Source organism: Rhinolophus sinicus, chromosome 16, assembly GCF_057876585.1.
Source record: "Rhinolophus sinicus isolate RSI-liver-muscle chromosome 16, RSI-T2T, whole genome shotgun sequence".
Lineage (NCBI taxonomy): Eukaryota > Metazoa > Chordata > Mammalia > Chiroptera > Rhinolophidae > Rhinolophus > Rhinolophus sinicus.
Window position 1 is genome coordinate 74,228,574 of NC_142516.1, and position 23,541 is coordinate 74,252,114.

General features: G+C 40.3%; 1 protein-coding gene across 1 annotated transcript in view; it reads left to right on the plus strand.

Moving 5' to 3' along the window:
* Positions 1 to 919: 919 nt before the first annotated feature.
* The window catches only part of LOC109438087 (uncharacterized), an 82,578-nt gene continuing 59,956 nt past the window's right edge, over positions 920 to 23,541 (plus strand). Inside the window, 1 exon segment of the mRNA XM_088793421.1 lies at positions 920 to 1,337. Coding sequence (XP_088649547.1) covers positions 920 to 1,337 — 418 coding nt within the window.

Genomic DNA, 23,541 nt, shown 5'->3' on the forward strand with positions numbered 1-23,541 from the left:
ATTTTGAAGATGGATGGAGAGTAAGAGGTGTGTCCACTGTCCCATCAGGCACTGCTTCATTTTGATCATATTAAGCATGTATTTAAATTTTTAAATAAACATTTTTATTTATTTATTTATTTATTTATTTATTTATTGGGGTGACAATTGTTAGTAAAATTACATAGATTTCAGGTGTACAATTCTGTATTACATCATCTATAAATCCCATTGTGTGTTCACCACCCAGAGTCAGTTCTCCTTCCATCACCATATATTTGATCCCCATTACTAAATAAACATTTAAATATATTTTCATCAAAAAAATAAACATGGGGCGGCGGGATGGCTCAGTTAGTTAGACCCCGAACTCTTAACAACAGGGTTGCTGGTGACTGGACTTGGACCTGAGCTGCGCCCTCCACAACTAGATTGAAGGACAATGACTGATGTGTTCTGGAAAAACACACTGCCCCCAACAACAACAAAATTTTCTTTTTAATAAAAACTGAAAAAAAATAAATAAATAAACAGGAACAACTCAAGTGTTTAAAAAATGACAAGGCTTATTTAACAGTCTTGTTCAGCACAGAACTTAAAGGCAATAAAATATCAAGTTGCAAAGCTTATTACAAAACTAACATAGTTGGTTTTACCATTTATTATACAGTCACATTTAGCTTCGCATTATAAATTCAAGGATTTCTATATAGAAAGCTGCATCTAATGAAAAAGAAAGGTATTTTATTATTAATAAACCAATTACGTTTTTTGCCCTTCCGAAAAAGAGCCCACATGCCACAGAATAGAGTCCATTTTTACAAAGATGGAGAATTCAGTCTGATTAAGGAGACATATCCATGATCATCGGGAACTGACCAACACAGAAGACTCCTTTCCCAGCTGGGGCAAACCCAGAATCCTTTCATATTGGCTGGAAATGTGCCCAGGACCGGAGGTAAGGGGGTCGTCTCAAGACTCTGGACCAGGGGAGACGCGCCCAGACCCGGTCGAGCGAGGCGTGAGAACGCTTCGAGACGCGCGCCCCCAAAGCCGCCGAGCTAGGTGGGAGGACGCCCCCAGACTCCGCGGAGTGAGGCGGGAGGACGCCTCCAGATCTGGTCGAGCGAGGTGGGAGGACGCGCCCAAATGCAGGAGTGCGGAGGATGCTCCCAAAGGCGGCGGACCGAGGGTGGAGGGCACGCCACGCGAGCCCCAGCAGCGGGGCTGGAGAGCAGTCTGCAGACCTCGTCACCACCGGCTGAGCTCCGCCAACCGTCCCCTCTGCAGGCTTGGGCCACCGCGTCCACACCCGCAGCACGTGAGCGCAGCGCGCGCCAATGGCGGGGTCCCAAGAGGCGCGGGGGGGCGGGGGGGGGCGGGGGGGGGAGATGAGTGTTTTCTAGGAAAGCTGCCTCAGAGCAAAAAGCTTTACGCGTCTTTTCACGTAGATTGCTCTAACATCTTGATTACTCTATTCCTTTTTTCCCCCCGTATCAATAGGATTCAATTTTAAAATTCATTGTCATAGAAGAAATGATTGCTGCAAAACAATATTGGCCAGATACATGCTTAATATATGTAGTTTAGTAAAAAAAAGATGTTCCCATAATATTATGCCTGTATGTCCCTGATTTGGCTTAAAAGAAAAATCAACAAGGTACTCACGTAAGGTTTAAGTAGTGCCTTCTCTGGGAAATGCGCCATTTGTTTGATAACCATTTTTTTATTTTGCATTGTATTTTCGTATGTTATGTATTTTTGAAACTTGCTTTTTAACCTCTGTTGGTCACAGATACTTTCTTTTATAATACTGTTGTGCTCCTTGTTCACGTGTCTTATTTACATTCCAAGGCCTTATATTCCCAAGAGATATTTGTACCTTGGTTTTTCTCAGCAGCTTTGAGATTAAAAGGCTTTATGATGGAGAGAGAATTCCTATTTTTTTCTTTGTATTACAAAAAACTGACAAACATAGAAAAGTAGAAAATGGTAAAATGAGCATCCACGGGTAGTCATGCCCTCAATTTAAGAGACCTTAGCCTTTTATCATATTTGCTTTGTTAGTTTTTGCCGAAATTTTGTAAAGTTAATTAACAAAGATAATTTCCGTGCAGGGGCAACAGAAGGAACCAGGGTAAGAGTCAAGTTTCTCATTTGACAATGGAGTTGTTTTGAAACTTATCTTAAGTCATCATCTGTCAATCATATAGGCTAGTGCAGGGTACTAAGCCCAGAATAAGTGACAAATGTTATTATATTTAGAAGACACTTTGTTCTTTTCATTAGATGGCTTATGTAAACCTCACAACCATTCTGTGAGGTCCGTATCACCATCTGCATTAAAAATAACCGAATCTGGGGCAACCAAATGGCTCAGTTAGTTACAGCGTGAGCTCTCAACAACAATGTTGTCAATTCAATTCCCACATGAGATGGTGGGCTGTGCCCCCTGCAACTAAAGATTGAAAATGGAGACCGGACTTAGAGCTGAGTTGTGCCTTCCACAGCTAGACTGAAGGACAACAACTTGGAGTTGATGGGCCCTGGAGAAACACACTGTTCCCCAATATTCCCCAATAAAGTTTATAAAATAAATAAAAATAGCCAAAGCTCAGGTTGGTGTAGCTGTGTGCTCAGGTCACAAGCTAGCTGTGAGGGAGTTTAGATTCAAGGGCAGGTATGCTTTACTTCCAATTTCAGGCTTTGTCTAAATATCACACCTACCTAGAACCAGCATCACAGCCTTCACAGCACTTAGCAGAGTAACCTGTTCCCAAGCCCCCAGGGATACAATAGGAAGAGAATGTAGATGGAATCCTGCCAAATGTTACATGTATTCTGGGATTTCTGTTATCTCCAGACACCTAGAGTCAGACAGGATCTAGTCCCCCATGGACTGGCAGGCTGTATTTTCAATCTGAGATTATAGTTGTCCCTTGAACAATGGTGGTTAGTGGTGCCAACCTCACATAGTTAAAAAATCTGTGTATAACTTTTGAGTTCCTCAAAACTTAACTATAGTTGTACCTTAATATCCGCGGGGGATTGGTTCCAGGACCCCTGCAGATACCAAAATCTGCAGATAATCAAGACCCCTGTATAAAAATGATGTAGAACAATGCCTACAGTCAGCCCTCCATATCCACAGATTCCTAACCTGGGATTGAAAATACTGTTGTGATCCACAGTTAGGTGAATCTGGTGATGCAAAACCCAGGGATAGAAAGGGCTGACTGCATTTATTGAAAAAAAATCCATGTATAAATTGACCCATGCAATTCAAACCCACGCTGTTCAAGGATCAACTGTGTAGTGAATTCCAAGAGGGTCAGCTCTGTGGCCTTAAAATTAGTTGCCAAGGCCTGGATCTTAGCTCCTGGGAAATTCATTTGAGAGCAAAGCAGCTCTTGTGACATAGGAAGCAGGGACCTCCAGTAACAGGAATCTTACCTGGAAGAGAACCTTCCCTCACCCCCATCCTAAACCTCTCTTTGGAGCTTCAGAGCAGAGGCAGAAAAGCCTAGGAAGGAGCAGGTCTGCACAGCCAGAAGCAGCTCTTGATCCCCCTGCCCAGAAGGAGCCAAATTGGTGGTGACACCACCACGTTTAGAAGCCACCACACTGTGTGACAGTGGGGAGTTTGAGCCAGCCTTGAGAAGAGTGAGGTGAATTGGGGTGGCCCAAGGTCAGGCTGCCCAAGAAAAGCCACTTCACAGGACAGGTTGTGAGGGCAAGCTCTGTGCATAATGAGGCAGAGGGAGGAAATTCTGTCTCCACTCTCCCTAAACAGCCCCCATGCATTACAGATGGTGTGCAGCTCTTATGTGTCCATCACCACATGTTATCATGACCTCACAGGATCCCTCATTGATGGTTCATGAAGGGTTTCCAAGGTCATCTACTTCTGATTCATTTAAAAACTTTAGAGAAATTGGACCTAAGAATGTCAGTGAATTGTCCAGGGCCAATGGTATGTTTAGAAAATATAAAAGTACATTAGAACCAAAAAACAAACCTTCAATAAATTCCATAGTAGAAACGTCACATTTCCATAAAACTAGAAATTGCAAATAATATGAACAAAATTAAAATCAGATCATTGAAAAACCTTTAAAAATCTGTTCAGATATTTGAGTAAAGTGTGGAGTAGGAATTTCTAAGCTCATGTTTTCTCACAGAAATGTCAAGGAAGAGAAAACACAAAAACACACACACAAGGAGAAACTGTCTGAACCGTCTGAATCAACTTTGCATAGCTGTGGGAAACAGTCAAAGGTTTTTAGCAATAAAGCAAACATCTGACCAAGAAAGAAACCACCTTCGGACTAATAGGAAAGCCTTGTGACATTTTTACTTATTTCTTCCCAAAACCCTCTGGGGCATAATGGGGAGGACTGAATCATCCTTGTGCCCCTGGAATGAACCCCACTTGATCATGATGTATAATCTTTTTAATGTAATGTTGTATTAGATTTGCTAGTATTTTGCATCTGTATTTATTTAGGGTTTTTGCATTTGCAAAAGAGATGTTTTTGCAAAGAGATGTTGGTGTGTAGTTGACTTTTTTGTGTTATCCTTACTATGTTTTGGTATCGGTAATGTTGGCCTCATAAAATGAGTTACAAAATATTGCCTCTTGTTCAATTTTTTGGAAGACTTTGAGAAGGAAAGATATTAAATCATCTTTGAATGTTTGGTAGAATTCACTAGTGATGCCATCTGGTCCTGGACTTTTGCTTTTGGGGAGGTTTTCGATGATTATTTCAATTTTCTTGCTGTTTATTGGTCTATGTAGATTGTATGCCAGTTCTTCATGATTCAATCTAGGAAAGTTATATGTTCCTAAGAACTTATCCATTTCTTCTAGGTTATTGAATTTGGTGGCATATAGTCCTTTATAGTATTCATGTATGATCCTTTGTATTTTTGTGGTATCCATTGTAACCTCCTCTTTCATTTCTGATTTTATTTGTGTCTTTTTTCTTTCTTCCTTAGTGAGTCTAGCCAGGAGTTTTTCAGTTTTATTAATCTTGTCAAAGAACCAGCTCTTTGTTGAATTAATTTTTTTCTACTGTTTTTTGTTCTCTATTTCATTTAATTCTTCTCTAATTTTTATTATTTCCTTCCTTCTGCTGACTTTGGGTTTCATTGGTTCCTATTTTTCTAGTTTTTTAAGATGTAATATTAGGTTGTTTATTTAGGATTTTTCTTGTTTCTTGAGATAGGCCTGTAATAATGTAAACTTCCCTCTTATTACCGCTTTCACAGCATCCCAAAAGTTTTGATATATTGTATATTCATTCTCATTTGTTTCCATGTATCTTTTGATTTCTCCTTTTAGTTCTTCTTTGACCCACTCGTCCTTTAGTAATATGTTGCTCAATCTCCACATATTTGTAGTTTTTCCGTCTTTCTTTTTGCACTTGATCTCTAATTTCAAAGCATTGTGGTTAGAGAATATGGTTGGTATGACTTCAATCTTCTCAAATTTGTTGAGGCTAGTTTTGTGCCCCAACATATGGTCTGTCCTGGAGAATGTTCCATGTGCACTAGAAAAGAATGTATAATCTGGTGTTCTGTGATGAAAGGCTCTGTAAATGTCAATTATGTTCATTTGTTCTAATGTGTCATATAGGACCAATATTTCCTTATTGGTTTTCTGTTTGGATGATCTACCCATAGCTGTCAATGGGATATTTAGGTCCCCTACTATAATTGTGTTTTTGCCCCGACCAGCGGGGCATTCAACAGGGACCGAAGGGAGACACCCTGAAAAGAGAAAATAGGAGGCGCGAAGAAATGGAGGCAAGACAAAGTTCTGATCAAGCCTCAAATTTTTTATTGCAGCTACAAGATTATATGGGTTAGGGTAAACTGGGCGGGGAGTGAATGAGGAAGGAGAGAGCGGAATGAGGAAGGGGCTTTACTTATCAGAGACGTGACCTTCTAAGGGCAAACTGACGGTTCCAGGAATTAGGTCATGTGCTGCCGGATAGCATAGTTTCTCTGAGTCAGGCTCCTACATCTCCTCTCTCTTTATCTTTTTAAGAGAGTGAGCCTTAACCAAGACGGGAACTCAGGGGTCTCAGACGGCCCGAATAACGCGCAAGGCGTAGCCTCTGGTGTCTTTTTGGACCAGGGGTGAGGCAATTGTTTTGACTTAGGCACCAACCCCTATGCAGTCTGGACATGAGTTCAGGGAGAGCTGAAATTGGGTCAATCGGGACCCTCCCTTGCAGTACCCAGTCGCTGCAGCCGTCTGGTGCTCAAGCCCTTTAGATCGGGCCGACACGTTTTCAGCCACCGTGTCTGCTATATGTTTATATAGCTGGAGCCTGTTTGTAACTGGTTGTAATTACCTTCCGGATGGTCCATCGTGGCCAGGCGTTGATAATGAATATGGATAGGTTTGGCCAGAATGTTATCTATTTGTTGTTTGATGAATCCTGTCAGTTTATTAAATGCCCAAGGTCCGAGGGAGACAAGTAGGAGTAATCCTAGAATGGGGCCAAGGATGGGGAGGAGGACAGGCAAGAGACCATTAAAACTGGTTAGAAAGGGGTTGTCAAGAAGTTGTTTTTTGCATTGAAGAAGATCTTCTTGGAGTCTCTTGACCTTGTCTCGCACTATGCCGGATTTGTTGGCATAGAAGCAGCATCGTTCCTGTAAAGCTAAACAGATCCCCCCTTGTTCCGCTGTTAGAAGATCAAGCCCTCGTCTGTTTTGGAGTACTACTTCTGCTAGGGAATCGACCTGGTCTTGAAGGTCATTAATAGTATCTGATAGTGTGGTAACATCATCAATAAGTTGGAGAGAAAGCCGTTGATAAGTGTCTACGGACACTCCTACCCCGGCAGCACCTGTGGCCATAGCGGCGGTTATACCTAGTCCTGCCATAAGGGGAATAAATGCGAGGGCCCGTTTCTGTCGTCCAGGGAAAAGATCAAGGGCTGGTATAGGAAGTGACTGATCTCCGGGTAGAATATCTATATCTGGTAAGAGAAAAGCCAGCGCACAGAGGCCAGTTCAATTGGTGGGGAGGGCCGTGAAGGCCAGGCCGTTGCCGCAGATGAAAACATGATTAGGAGCGGGGCAGGCAGGAGCAGTGGAATTAACAATAGCGGTGCAGTTTAAGGGGAAGAAGCCTACATCAAGGGCATTCCCGGACAAAATGACCAGGCTGTTTACAATTGTAACAGGATTTTTGATTGTCCTGTGTGAAGCTTTTTAGTGCGGCTCCAATGGCTAGACCGATGGCGTGAGACGCCCCGACACCAGAACAAAGTTTAATATAGTCTGAGAGGGAGCCATTGCGATGGGGGCGGATGGCATTTTGGCATGTGGCATTGGCATTTTCAAATGCAAGATGTTTAATAAAGGCGCTATCTGACTCTTCTTTTCCAATTAAACGCTCGGCAGCCTCAGTTAGGCGGCTGATGAAATCGCAATAGGATTTGTCAGGCCCTTGATGGATTTTGGCCAAGGAGGTGCTGGCGGGCCCTTTGGGTGGGAGTTTACGCCAGGCCTTGAGGCCGGCATTTTGGACTTGAGCTAATAAGCCTGGGGGAAAGGCGGCCTGAACCTCATTGGTGTTATAGGGCGGTCGGCCGAGAAGGCGATCTCTAGTCCAGGAGTGGGAGGACTGGCTCTGAGTATTTCGTTCAGCCATTTTTCGTGCGTTTTCCGCATACTCTGTGCGCCATAAAACAAAATCACCGCCAGACAGGGCGGCGTGAGCTAAAGTGAACCAATCATTTGGCGTTAGCCAACGGTCGGTGAGGCTTTCCAGCAAGGCTACCGTGAAGGGAGCCACAGGGCCATAAGCGTGGACCGCAGCCTTTAAGTCTTTTAAATATTTAATGTTTAAAGGGCGGTAGCGCTGTCTGTCTCTTGGGGGTTCCGTTTCTTCCTCTGAGGGGGGGTTATCTTGTTCCTCAGCCTCATTATCGGACTCCTCTGCGGTATCCTCCTCTTGGGGGTCCTCAGGGGTCTGAGTATCGGGACCTACTTCTGCAGCCTGTCTGCGAGTGACCGGAAAGGCGAGGACAGGTTTTTGTTTAGGAGCTCATTTTAGGGGTAGACGGGGGGAAAAGGGCAGCCCAGAGAGTGCAGCGAGTTCAGCCTCGAGGGCACGGAGTTCTTTGAGAAGACTAATGTGTTGGCGTTTTTCCTGGAGGGCCTCTCGAAGAGAGGCAATCTGTTGTGTTAGGGAAGCAGCTGTTTGAGTAGGGGGATTGGAGTGAGGAATAGTAGAAGGGGGACCATGGACGATGGGAGCGAGGAATGGAGGGTGTTGAGGGATGATATAAGGAGGTGGCCGGAAGGGTGGAGGAGACGATACAGAGGGGTCCTCCTGATGGTAATGAGCGGCCGCATCCTTAAGGGTAGCCTGGTCCTCGGGAGGGAGGGTTGTGTCCGAATCTTGGGGAAGGTTTTTAAGGCAGGGATAAAGTCTTAATGAGGGATGACTAGGGGGTTCAGCCGAATTTTAGGTAGGGCCTTCCTCGAGACAGGGTTTGGGCTTAGGGTCAGTAATAGGGATATCTATAGACACGGAGTTATTTTCTGACGGGGGATGGGACGATTCCTTTAAGAGGCTCTCCCCCTTTTTTATAACCTCTCTAACGTCCGGGTCACGAGAGTGAACCCTGAGGACGTCATTTATAAGATTCCAGTAAGTAAAAGTAGAAACGGGGACCTTTTCAGGCCCAAAGGCTTTATAAAAATCTTGGAACGCATCGCCGACGCGCTTCCAAATCCTAATATCAATCGTTCCTTCTTGGGGGAACCAGGGACAAATATCTGTCAGAAACTCGAAAAATTCACGGAGATCCTTTTTTCTAGCCTTAATTCCACGCACCTTGAGGGAACTCTTTAACCCAGAAATGAACAGTTCATGAGAACTTAATGTCTGACCCATGGTCCCCTTCTCGGCCCTTCAATCAACAAGCGAAACAATCAGATGCCCATCTGGCCGTGACCCTCGTGGGACTAAATCTGTCTTAGCTAAGGCGCTTCGGTATAAACCCCCGAACTGGTGGACCGGAGTCCAGTCACCGTTATGCCGTGTGACAGAACCGGAACCACAGATTAGGGCCCAAGCAAGCTCCGTGACGAGAAGTCGTGGAACTATCACTCATTCACACATTCATTCGACCGAGGGGTAATATTACATCTAAATTCATCCCAAAACATCTATTTTCGTATGTCTGCTTACCTCTATCAGATCAGGCTCACGGATCGGCTTGTATCCGCGGAGATCAGGAAACGAGTCAGGCTCGCGCGGTAAAATCGCACGGAGACTCAGCAACGCGTCCGGCCGGACTTAAGGCAGACAGTTTTTCAAGGGGTCTGGGATCTTCGGGCCCCACGTTGGGCGCCAGAAATGCCCCGACCAGCGGGGCATTCAACAGGGACTGAAGGGAGACACCCTGAAAAGAGAAAATAGGAGGCGCGAAGAAATGGAGGCAAGACAAAGTTCTGATCAAGCCTCAAATTTTTTATTGCAGCTACAAGATTATATGGGTTAGGGTAAACTGGGCGGGGAGTGAATGAGGAAGGAGAGAGCGGAATGAGGAAGGGGCTTTACTTATCAGAGACGTGACCTTCTAAGGGCAAACTGACGGTTCCAGGAATTAGGTCATGTGCTGCCGGATAGCATAGTTTCTCTGAGTCAGGCTCCTACATGTTTTGTCAGTTCCTCTCTTTAATTCTGATAGTACCTGTTTCCCCGAAAATAAAATCTAGCAAAACAATCAGCTCTAATGCGTCTTTGGAGCAAAAATTAATATAAGACCTGGTCTTTATAATATAATATAATATAATATAATATAATATAATATAATATAATACCCAGTATAATATAATATAATACAATACCAGGTCTTATATAATATAATGTCAGGCCGGGTCTTATATTAATTTTTGCTCCAAAAGACACATTAGAGCTGATTGTCCAGTTAGGTCTTATTTTTAGGAATACACGGTAGTTGCTTTATATATTTTAGTGCTACCTGATTGGGAGCATATATATATTGATAAGTGCTATGTCTTCTTGATGTATTGTTGTCTTTATGATTATGAAATGTCCATCTTTGTCTCTTTTTTTTTTAATTCTTTCTTTTTTATTTTTTTTATTTTATTATTTTTTTAAATTTTATTAAATTTATTGGGGTGACAATTGTTAGTAAAATTACATAGATTTCAGGTGTACAATTCTGTATTACATCATCTATAAATCCCATTGTGTGTTCATCACCCAGAGTCAGTTCTCCTTCCATCACCATATATTCGATCCCCCTTACCCTCATCTCCCACCCCCCACCCCCCGCCCCCCTTACCCTCTGGCAACCACTAAACTATTGTCTGTGTCTATGAGTTTCTGTTTCTCATTTGTTTGTCTTGTTCTTTTGTTGTTTTTGGTTTATATACCACATATCAGTGAAATCACATGGTTCTCTGCTTTTTCTGTCTGACTTGTTTCGCTCAGCATTACTCTCTCAAGATCCATCCATGTTGTCACAAATGTTCCTATATCATCTTTTCTTACTGCCGAATAGTATTCCATTGTGTATATATACCACAACTTCTTTATCCATTCATCTATCGAAGGACATTTTGGTTGTTTCCATGTCTTGGCCACCGTAATGAACATTGGAGCACACGTGTCTTTATGTATAAATGTTTTCAGATTTTTTGGGTAGATACCCAGAAGAGGGATTGCTGGGTCATATGGCAATTCTATTCGTAATTTTTTGAAAACCTCCACACTGCCTTCCATAATGGCTGCACCACTCTGCATTCCCACCAACAGTGTATGAGGGTTCCTTTTTCTCCACAGCCTCTCCAACATTTGTTACTATTTGTCTTGTTGATGATAGCCATTCTGACTGGGGTGAGGTGATATCTCATTGTGGTTTTGATTTGCATTTCTCTGATGATTAGTGATGTTGAGCATTTTTTCATATGTCTATTTGCCATTTGTATGTCCTCTTTGGAGAAATGTCTCTTCAAGTCCTCTGCCCATTTTTCAATTGGGTTGTTTGTTTTTTTGTTGTTGAGTTGCATGAGTTCCTTGTATATTCTGGATACTAGCCCCTTATCGGAGGCACTGTTTGCAAAAATCTTCTCCCATTCAGTTGGTGGCCTCTTTATTTTGTCAATGGTTTCTTTTGCTGTGCAGAAGCTTTTAAGTTTCATATAGTCCCATTCGTTTATTTTAGCTTTTACTTCCATTGCCTTTGGAGTCAAGTTCATAAAATGCTCTTTGAACCCAAGGTCCATAAGTTTAGTACCTATGTTTTCTTCTATGCAGTTTATTGTGTCAGGTCTTATGCTTAAGTCTTTGATCCATTTTGAATTAACTTTGGTACATGGTGACAAATAGCAGTCCAGTTTCATTCTTTTGCATGTGGCTATCCAATTCTCCCAGCACCATTTATTGAAGAGGCTGTCTTTGCTCCATTGTATGTTTTTGGCTTCTTTGTCGAAAATTATCTGTCCATATTTATGTGGTTTTATTTCTGGGTTCTCAATTCTATTCCATTGGTCTCTGTGTCTGTTTTTCTGCCAATACCATGCTGTTTTGATTATTGTAGCCCTGTAGTACAAGCCAAAGTCAGGAAGTGTGATACCTCCATTATTGTTCTTTTTTCTTAAGATTGCTTTGGCTATTCGGGGTCTTTTGTGGTTCCAAACAAATCTGATGATTTTTTGTTCTATTTCTTTAAAATATGCCATTGGGATTTTGATGGGGATTGCATTGAATCTGTATATTGCTTTGGGTAATATGGCCATTTTAACTATGTTGATTCTTCCAATCCATGAGCACGGAATGTCTTTCCATTTCTTTGTGTCTTCTTCAATTTCTTTCAAAAATGTCTGATAGTTTGCAGCATATAGGTCTTTCACATCCTTGGTTAAGTTTATTCCTAGGTATTTTATTCTTTTTGCTGCAATTGCAAAAGGAATTGTTTTTTTGTATTTCTTTTTCTGAGATTTCATTGTTAGTATATAGGAAGGCAATGGACTTTTGTGCGTTGATTTTGTAGCCGGCAACTTTACTGTATTCGTTGATTGTTTCTAATAGCTTTTTGGTGGAGTCTTTAGGGTTTTCTATATATAGCATCATGTCATCTGCAAAGAGTGATAATTTAACTTCTTCATTCCCAATTTGGATGCCTTTTATTTCTTTCTCTTGCCTGATTGCTCTGGCAAGGACTTCCAACACTATGTTGAAAAGCAGAGGTGATAGGGGACATCCCTGTCGTGTTCCTGAACGTAGAGCAAAGGGCTTAAGTTTTTCTCCATTAATTATGAGATTAGCCGAGGGCTTCTCATATATGGCCTTTATTATGTTAAGGTATTTTCCTTCTATACCCATTTTATTAAGAGTTTTAATCATAAATGGATGTTGTATCTTGTCAAATGCTTTTTCTGCATCTATTGATATAATCATATGATCTTTGTTCTTTATTTTGTTTATGTGATGTATTACATTGATGGATTTGCGTATGTTGAACCATCCTTGTGCCCCGGGGATGAACCCCACTTGGTCGTGATGAATAATCTTTTTAATGCATTGTTGTATTCGATTTGCTAGAATTTTATTTAGGATTTTTGCGTCGGTATTCATCAGAGATATTGGTCTGTAGTTTCTTTTTTTGTGCTGTCCTTACCAGGTTTTGGTATCAGGGTAATGTTGGCCTCATAGAATGAGTTAGGGAGTACTGTCTCTTCTTCAATTTTTTGGAAGAGTTTGTGCAAGATTGGTATTAGATCCTCTTTGAAGGTTTGGTAGAATTCACTAGTGAAGCCATCTGGTCCCGGACTTTTACTTTTGGGAAGGTTTTGGATGACTGATTCAATTTCGTTACTGGTGATTGGTCTGTTTAGATTTTCTAGTTCTTCATGGTTCAGCCTTGGAAGGCTATATGTTTCCAAGAACTTGTCCATTTCATCTAGGTTGTTGAATTTGGTGGCATATAGTCCTTCACAGTATTCTTGGATGATCCTTTGTATTTCTGTGGTGTCCGTGATAACTTCCCCTTTTACGTTTCTGATTTTGTTAATCAGTGTCTTCTCTCTTTTTATCTTAGTAAGTCTAGCCAAGGGTTTGTCAATTTTGTTAATCTTTTCAAAGAACCAGCTCTTTGTCACATTAATTTTTTCTATTGTCTTTTTGTTCTCTATTTCATTAAGTTCTGCTCTAATTTTTGTTATTTCTTTTCTTCTGCTGACCTTGGGTTTCACTTGTTCTTCTTTTTCTAGTTCTTTAAGGTGTAACATGAGGTTATTTATTTGGGAGTTTTCTTGTTTCTTGAGATAGGCCTGTAATGAGATAAATTTCCCTCTTAAAACTGCTTTCGCTGCATCCCAAAAATTTTGGTAGGATGTATTTTCATTGTCATTTGTTTCTATGTATCTTTTGATCTCTCCCTCTAACTTCTTCTTTGACCCAGTCCTTCTTTAAAAGTATGTTGTTTAATCTCCATGTATTTGTGTTTTTCCCTGCTTTCTTTTTACAGTTGATATCCAATTTCAAAGCCTTGTGATCAGAGAATATGCATGGTATGATTTCAATCTTCTTAAATTTGTTGAGACTGATTTTATGTCCCAATATATGGTCTATCCTTGAGAATGTTCCATGTACACTAGAAAAGAATGTGTCGTCTGATGTTTTAGGATGAAGTGCTCTATAAATGTCAATTATGTCCATTTCATCTAATGTGTCATTTAGGGCTACTATTTCGTTATTTATTTTCTGTTTGGATGATCTATCCATAGCTGTCAATGATGTATTTAAGTCCCCTAGTATAATTGTGTTTTGGTCACTTTCTCCCTTTAGTTCTGTTAGTAGTTGCTTGGTGTATTTCGGTGCTCCCTGATTGGGGGCATAAATATTGATGACTGTTATGTCTTCTTGTTGTACAGTCCCCTTCACCATTATGAAATGTCCATCTTTGTCTCTTGTTATCTTTTTCACCTTGAAGTCTGTTTCATCTGATATCATTATGGCTACACCTGATTTTCTCTGGGTACCATTTGCTTGGAGTGTCAATTTCCACCCTTTCACTTTGAGTCTATGCTTGACCTTGTAGCTGAGATGTGTCTCTTGGAGACAGCATATGGTTGGGTTTAGTTTTTTGATCCAATCTGCTACTCTGTGCCTTTTTATTGGTGAGTTCCGTCCATTTACATTTAGGGAGATTATTGATATGTGAGGATTTCCTGTCATTCTATCCTTAGTTTTCTGGTAAGGCTGTGTCTCCATTGTTTCTTTGCCTTTTTGTTGTTGTCTATTATTTCTGTGTGGTGGTATTCTATGATGTTTACCTCTGTTTCTTCTTTTATTTCAGTATATATTTCAGTTCTGGATTTTTTTTGAGTGGTTACCCTTAAGTTATGTAAAAGAAAGTTTGATAATTAGAGTATTCCATTTTCTTCAGCACGCTTACTTTCTCCATTCCCATATTCCGGTTCAGGCCTTTACTCTCCCCCTTTTTGAGTTTTGGTTGCCACAAATTGTCCCTGTTGATGGTGGTCGAATAGCCTCCTTTAGTATTTCTTGTAGTGCAGGTCGTGTATTAGAAAATTCCCTCAGCTTCTGTATGTCTGGAAAGGTCTTTATTCCTCCTTCATATCTAAAGGATATCTTTGCTGGATATATTATTCTTGGCTCATGATTTCTCTCTTTCAATAGTTTGAATATTTGGTTCCACTCCCTCCTGGCTTTTAGAGTTTCTGCTGAAAAATCTGATGATATTCTAATGGGCTTTCCTTTGTAAGTTACCGTCTTCTTTTCCCTGGCTGCCTTGAGGATTCTTTCTTTGCCGTCGATTTTAGACAGCTTCAATACAATGTGCCTTGGAGAAGGCCTGTTGGGATTGAGGTAACTAGGTGTTCTATTTGCTTCTTGGATTCGAGGGTCCAGTTCTGTCCACAAATTTGGGAAGTTCTCATCGACAATTTGTTTGAATATATTCTCTGTTCCCTTCTCTCTTTCTTCTCCTTCTGGTATGCCCATTATTCTTATATTGCTCTTTCTGATGGAGTCAGAAAGTTCTTGTAGAGTTCTTTCATTCCTTTTAAGTCTCAAGTCTCTTTCTTCTTCCATCTGTGTCATTTCCAGGTTTCTATCTTCGATGTCACTGATTCTTACTTCCATCTGGTCAACTCTACTACCTAAGCTGGTTATTTCATTCTTAATTTCTTCTATTGAGTTCTTAATCTCCAGAAATTCTATTTGGTTCTTTTTTAAAATTTCAATCTCTTTCGTAAAATGCTCATGCTGTTCTTTGATTGTGTTTCTGAGTTCATTTAACTGCCTATCTGTGTTTTCTTGTCTCTCGTTGAGTTTTTTCAGAACTGCAATCTTGAATTCTCTGTCACTTAAGTCACATATTTCTGTATCTTTAAGTGCCTTCTCTGGAGATTTTTCACTTTCTTTCTGAGCTATATTGTTACCTTGGTTATTCATGGAGATTACTGGTTTACTATTTCTCTTCCTAGACATCTACAGGAGTGACTTCTGCAACAGGTTGATAGGAAGAGGTCTTTCTTTTGTTTTCCAGTACTTGTTGGTAGAATGTTTTATTATTTCTCCAACTGCAATTTATTTTTCTTTTCCCACACGGTAGTGCTATGTTTTCTCTGCACTATTCCTGCTTCTCACACAATGGGGGGATTCCCTGGGAGACGGGCTTCTCCTCTGTTAATAGTTCGTCTAGGTCACAGGGCGCAGTGTCCCGGTGGGTATGCAGAGAGCTTTTGATGTTCCAAAGCTCTTCCAGCTCCTGATTCAGAGCCCGTATGTTTCAGCAGTTCTGTTTACTCCTGCAGGGATTCGCCCAGATAGGTGGGGTCAGGGGCGGGGTGAGTTGTGAGAGGTGGCCCAGAGCAATGGCAGCGACCACCACCATAGCCGGTCCTGCTTCCACAGCTCCCTCCCCTTTGCCGGAACTAGTTGGGTTGTGAATTTGTGTCTGCGGTCCACAGTTCTCAAAACAGCAAATTTTCTGTTGTTTTAATCTGACACTGCTACTGTTTCGCTTCTAGCACCGGGCAAGTGGGGGCGGGGCGAGCTCTGGGAGGGGAGGGACGGGGCGGCTAGTCTCAGTCCCTAAGGCTCCGAGGTCTCTGCCGTGAGCGTTGGGTTCAGCCATGTTATATGCTGTCCCCTCAGCCCTGTGGGCCATAAGCGGAGCCCTAGCAGTCCGAGTTCTTCCCTCACTCGCAGCTGCGGTAGTTCCGGGAAGCAGCGAGCTCGGAGCACTGAGCCAGGTCTGCGTCCTGCGCCCGCGGGGCTCCGTCTCCGCGCGCTTCTCCCTTTCCTCCTCCCTCCACCCACGTGAATCTTCCACCTGTAGGTGATTTCAGTCGGTAGTGGGCCTCTTCGTCTTGCCTGTCTGCTGTGCAGGGAGTCCTTTGTGGAGTTTTTGTTGTTCGATTCTTTGTAAATTCCCCATCTTTGTCTCTTGTTACCTTTTTTATCTTGAAGTCTATTTCGTCAGATGTGAGTATGGCTACACCCCTTTTCCTCTGGATGCCATTTGTCTGGAGTATCGTTTTCGACCCTTTCACTTCGAGTCTATATTTGTCCTTGCAGCTAAGATGTGTCTCTTATAGGCAGCATATGGTTGGGTTTTTGTTGTTGTTGTTTGTCAATCTGCTACTCTGTGCCTTTTTATTGATGAGTTCAGTCCCTTTACATTTAGAGTGATTATTGATATATGATGATTTCCTATAGTCGTTTTATTTTTTGTTTTTCTGGTAGCTCAGTATCTCCATTGTTTCTTTACTCTTGTGTTTCTGTCTGTTATTTTAATTTGGTGGTATTCTGTGATTTTTTCCCCCTCTGTTTCCTCTTTGTTATGTTATGTGTCTCAGTTTTGGATTTTTTTGAGTGGTTACCATTAACTTTGTGTAAAAGAAAGTTTCATGTATACAGTAGTCCTTTTTCTCTTGCATGTATCTTATCTCCATTCCCCTTTGCATATTCAGACCTTTACCTCCTCCTTTTTTATGTTTTTTGTTGTCACAAATTATTCCTACTTATGCTGTGAGTTCATTTCTGAGTTGCAGTAGCTATTGTCTTCTTCTCTTTTCCTTTTTTATGTTTCTGCCTCCTTAACCTTTATGTTATATTTAAGTATATAGTACCGTATTCTAAATAAGGGTTGCAATTTCTTGCTGTTGTCTTTCGGTTAGTCATCTTACTCATAATTTTTTGTATCCTTTTGCCTTTTTGTTTCAGGTAGAAAACCACCTTCAGTATTTCCTCTAATATAGGCCTTGTGGCGAAAAATTCCCTCAGCTTCTGTATGTCTGGAAAGGTTTTTATTACTCCTTCATACCTTAAGTGTCACTTTACCGGATATATTACTCTTGGCTGGTAATTTGTCTCTTTCAGTAGTTTGAATATTCAATTCCACTTCATCCTCGCTTGTAAAATTTCTGCTGAAAAATCTCATGATAATCTAATGGCTATCCTTTGTAGGTTACAATCTTGTTTTCCTTGGCTGCCTTGAGAAGGGTTTTTTGTGTGTTTTTTTTGTCATTAATTTTTGACAGTTTTATTTTGTTTTGGAGGAGACCTTTTTGGATTGAGATACTTGGGTGTTCTGTTTGCTTTTTGGATTCAATGATCCAGTTCTTTCCATAGGTTTGGGAATTTCTCATTGACTATTTGTTTGAATAGACTCTCTGTTCCATTTTCTCTCTCTTCTCCTTCTGGTTTACCTGTTATTTTTATATTGCTCTTTCTGATGGAGTCAAATAGTTCTTGTAGAGTTCTTTCATTTCTTTTAACACTCAAGTCTCCCTCTTATTCCATTGTGTCATTTCCAGACTTTAATCTTTGATATTACTAACTCCTCCATCTGGTCAGCTCTATTTCCTAAACTTGCTAGTTCATTCTTCTTCTCTTTTAGTGAGTTCTTCAGCTCCAGAATTTCTATTTGGTTCTTTTTAAAAATTTCAGTCTCTTTGGTAAAGTATTCATTTTGTTTGTTGATTTTATTTCTGAGTTAATTAAGCTGCCTATATGAGTTTTCTTGCCTCTCATTGAGTTTTTCCAGAACTGCAATCTTGAATTCTCTATCATTTAAGTCACATATCTCTATGCCTTTAAATCCATTTTCTGGAGATTTTTCATTTTCTTTTTGAGCTGCCTTGTTTTGTTCACGGTATTTGATGGAATCTTTCTCTGCCTAGTGGGAGTGAACTCTGCAGCAGGTTGATAAGAAGAGGTCTTTCTTTTGTTTTCCAGTAGGTGGTGCTGGTGTGTTTTATTTTCTCTTACAGTGCTCAGGCTTCTGGGATCTCTTCTGGGCGGTGAAAAATGCCTTGCATTCCTGGGGGAAGTGGGTGTCTCCTAGGTGACCAGGTCCCCTTGGTCTCAGGGCACCACCCCTGTGGGAGAATGTGGTGGGTGATGGGATTCTGAGCCTCTGAAATCCTGGTGTTGCCCCTGCAGCCAGACTCAGTGCTGTGTTGCATGAGGTGTCTCAGGTTCCCCTGCTGGGATCAGCCAGAAAGGATGGGGGCAGGGTAGACTGCAAAGGATGGGGGTGGGGTAGACTGCAAGAGGCCCCTGGTGTGTTTGTGGCTTTGTTCTCCCAGTAAATGTGACTGCCAGACCTCAGCTGCCTTGCCTCTGTATCTCCACCCTTGTCACTGAGATTAACCACAGTGTGTTTGCTGCTCAGGAACTGTCCTCTCCAGTTCTCAGAGATGTAGGTATTCTGCCTTGTAAGCCAACACTCACTGCTACAGTTTTTTCTGGGGCCTTCTGCTAGCTCTGGGTAGATGCGTGGTGGTGAGGTCTCCGGGTGGGGGGTGGCCACACTCCAAGGCTTTGTTTTCTGCCTGGCAATGATGGCTGCTAGGACACAGCTGTCGCACTTCTCTATTTGGTCTCTACCTCGAGGTCTTTGTCCAGATTCTATCCCTTGGTTCAGCCATGTTATATGCTGATCACTCAGGCAGGAGTGCTGGGGGTCCACAGAGAGTGCACCTGCAGACTCAATCCTTCCCTCTCCCAGAACCAGCAGTGAACTCTGGGCTATGTCCGTGCCACCTTTTCTCTGCTCTTCTCCCTTCCTCTTCCCCTGTTTGCCCCAATTCTCCCACCTTCAGATGATTCCATGCACAGATCTCTCAGATGGTTTTGTGTGTTGCACAGGGAATCCTTTGCTGAAGTATAGCTATTCAAATTCTTGTAACTTCAAGGGGAGAAGTCAAGGGGACCCCTCATGCTGTCATGCTTCTGATGTTCATCCCTCATATTTTGATATATTGTATTTTATTTTTCATTTTAATTCAAAATATTTTTTAATATCCCTTGAAACATCCTCTTTAACCCATAGGTTATTTGAATTTTCAAATATTTACTAATTTCCTGATATCTTTCTGTTATTGACTTCTAGTTTAATTCCATTATAGTTGAATAATATATATTGCATGATTTCTATTCTTTTAAATTATTTAAGGTTTATTTTATGCCCCAAAATACGGTCTGTCTTCATTAATGTTCTATATGCACTTGAGAAGACTGTTCTATATGCACCGTTGTTGATGGAGTGTTCTATGAATATCAATAAACTCACATTAGTCGATAGTGCTGTTCAGATCATTTATATCCTTACTTATTTTCTACTTATTCTATCAATTATTGAGAGAGAGAGGAATGGCAAATTCTGCAACTCTAATTGTGAATTTATCTATTTCCTCTTCAGATCTACTGGTTTGTGCCTCGTGTATTTTGCAATTCTGCTATGTGCATACACGTTTACGATATTTATGTTTTCTTGTAGAAGTGACACTTTACCATTACATAATGTCCCTCTTTATTCCTAAATAATCTTCATTTTCCTCAAGTCTACTTTGTCTAAAATTAATATAATTAGTCCAATTTTCTTTTGGTTAGTGTTTACATGGCATACCTTCCTCCATCTCTTTAATCTATCTGAGTTTCTTACTTATGTCATATTTCTTCTGCCTGAGATCTCCCTTTAAGTATTAGTGTATGCAAGTACCCAGGCAGTTTTTCCTCATTTTCATCTTTTTGGAGTGTGGAGGGATCTAAAGGTATTTATTTCTCCTTTAGTTTCGAAGGATGTTTTTAATGAGCATAGATTTCAAGTTTGATGGATGTCACTCCACTGTCTTCTTGCTTGCTTAGTTTCTGATGAAAAGTCTATGATAATTCTAATACTTGTTAAGTAATGTGCTTTTTCTTCTGGCTGTCTTTAAGATATTTTCATTGTCTGGTTTTTCCCAGTTTGGATATGATATGCATAAGTGTATTGCTTGGGTTAGGGATTTTGTTGTTGTTGTTTTTTATTCTTTATGTTCTCTGAAATTTTTGGATCTGTGGTTTGGTGTAATAAATAATTTTGAAAAATTATTAGCCATTGTTTTTCAAATATGTTTTTTGCCCTCTTCTCTCATTCTTCTCCTTCTGGGATTTTAATTATATGTATATATTAGACCATTTGATATTGCCCTCCAGTTCTTGAATGATCTGTTCTGCTCCGCCCCCGCCAGCTGTTTGTGCTTTTTGTGTTTTAGTTTCTATTCTTTTTAATTTCCAATCTTCAAATTGACAGAAGCTTTTGCTTGGCTGTATGATGAGAACATTGTACTTATTTTTCATCTTTGCTACTGTTTTTTAAAAAACACTTCCAAACATTTTCATTTGCTTTTTTTTTTTTTTTGTAGCTTCATCACTCTGTTGAAATTACCCATTGCAGAGTTGCATGCTGTCTACATTTTCCATTAGAGCTTTTAACATGTTGATCATAGTTATTTTAAATTGAATGTCCAATAGTTCCAACTTCTGAATAATATCTGAGTCTACTTCTGATTATTTTGTCTTCAGGCGGTGTTTTTTCTTTTTCTTTTTTCTTTTTTTGTTTTCTTTTTTTGCTTAAGCAACAAACATTTATTCCTCACAGTCTGGTGTTGGGAATTCTGAGATTAGGCAGCCAGCATGGTCAGATTCTGGTGATGACCCTCTTCCTGGTTTCCAGATAGTTACCTTCTTGCTGTATCCTCACATGGTGGAGAACAGAGAGATGAAGCAAGCTCTCTCATGTCGCTTTTTTTTATATTAAAGTTTATTGGGGTGACAATTGTTAGTAAAGTTACATAAATTTCAGGTGTACAATTCTGTATTGCATCCTCTATAAATCACATTGTATGTTTACCACCTAGAGTCAGTTCTTCTTCCATCACCATATATTTGATCCCCTTTACCCTCGTCTACCACCCCCCAGCCCACTAACACTCTGGTAACCACTAAACTATTGTCTGTGTCTATGAGTTTTTGTTTCTCACTTGCTTGTCTTGTTCTTTTGTTGTTTCTGGTTTATATATCACGTATCAGTGAAATCATATGGTTCTCTACTTTTTCTGTCTGATTTATTTCGCTTAGCTTTATAATCTCAAGATCCATCCATGTTGTCACAAATGGTCCTATTTCATCTTTTCTTACCACCGAATAGTATTCCATTGTGTATATATACCACAACTTCTTTATCCATTCATCTATCGAAGGACATTTTGGTTGTTTCCATGTCTTGGCCACTGTAAACAAAGCTGCAATGAACATTGGAGTACACTTGTCCTTATGGATAATGTTTTCAGATTTTTTTTGGTAAATACCCAGGAGAGGGATTGCTGGGTCATATGGTAATTCTATTCATAATTTTTTGAGGAACATCCACACTGCCTTCCATAGCGGCTGCACCAATCTGCATTCCCACCAACAGTATATGAGGATTCCTTTTTCTCCACAGCCTCTCCAACATTTGTTACTATGTGTCTTGTTGATGATAGCCATTCTAACTGGGGTGAGGTGATATCTCATTGTGGTTTTTATTTGCATTTCTCTAATGATTAGTGATGTTGAGCATTTTTTCATATGTCTATTGGCCATTTGTATGTCCTCTTTGGAGAAATGTCTCTTCAGGTCCTCTGCCAATTTTTCAATTGGGTTGCTTGTTTTTTTGTTCTTGAGTTGTATGAGTTCCTTGTATATTTTGAATTTACCCCTTTATCAGAGGCACTGTTTGCAAAAATCTTCTTCCATTCAGTTGGTTGCCTCTTTATTTTGTCGATGGTTTCTTTTGCTGTGCAGAAGCTTTTAAGTTTGATATAGTCCCATTCATTTATTTCAGCTTTTACTTCCCTTGCCTTTGGAGTCAAATTCATAAAATGCTCTTCGAACCTAAGGTCCATAAGTTTAGTACCTATGTTTTCTTCTATGCAGTTTATTGTTTTAGGTCTTTTGCTTAGGTCTTTGATCCATTTTGAATTAATTTTGGTACATGATGACAGATAGCAGTCCAATTTCATTCTTTTGCACATGACTTTCCAATTCTACCAGCACCATTTATTGAAGAAGCTGTCTTTTCTCAATTGTATGTTTTTTGCTTCTTTGTCAAAAATTATCTGTCCATTTTTATGTGTGTTTATTTCTGTGTTCTCAATTCTATTCCATTGGTCTGTGTGTCTGTTTTTCTGCCAATACCATGCTGTTTTGACTATTGTTGCCCTGTAGTACAAGCTAAAGTCAGGGAGCGTGATACCTCCAGCGTTGTTCTTTTTCCTTAGGATTGCTTTGGCTATTCGGGGTCTTTTGTGGTTCCATACAAATCTGATGATTTTTTGTTTTATTTCTTTAAAAAATGCCATTGGGATTTTGATGAGGATTACATTAAATTTGTATATTGCTTTGGGTAATACAGCCGTTTTAACTATGTTGATTCTTCCAATCCATGAGCATGGAATGTCTTTCCATTTCTTTGTGTTTTCTTCAATTTCTTTTAAAACTGACTTATAGTTTTCAGCATATATGTCTTTCACATCCTTGGTTAAGTTTATTCCTAGGTATTTTACTCTTTTTGTTGCAGTTGCAAAAGGAATTGTGTTTTTTTATATTTCTTTTTCTGAGATTTCATTGTTAGTACATAGGAATGCAACGGACTTTTGTACGTTGATTTTGTAGCTGGCAACTTAACTGTATTTGTTGATTGTTTCTAATAGCTTTTTGGTGGAGTCTTTAGGGTTTTCTATATATCGCATCATGTTACCTACAAAGAGTGACAATTTAACTTCTTCATTCCCAATTTGGATGCCTTTTATTTCTTTGTCTTGCCTGATTGCTCTGGTGAGGACTTCCAACACTATGCTGAAAAGCAGAGGTGGTAGAGGACAGCCCTGCTGTGTGCCTGAACATAGAGCAAAGGGTTTCAGTTTTTCACCATTAATTATGAGATTAGCTGAGGATTTGTCATATATGGCCTTTATTATATTAAGGTATTTTCCTTCTATATCTATTTTATTAAGTGTTTTAATGATAAATGGATGTTGTATCTTGTCAAATGCTTTTTCTGCATCAATTGACATAATCATATGATTTTTGTCCTTTATTTTGTTTATGTGATGTATCACATTGATGGATTTGCATATGTTGAACCATCCTTGTGCCCATGGGATAAACCCCACTTGGTCGTGATGAATAATCTTTTTAATGTATTGTTGCATTCAATGTGT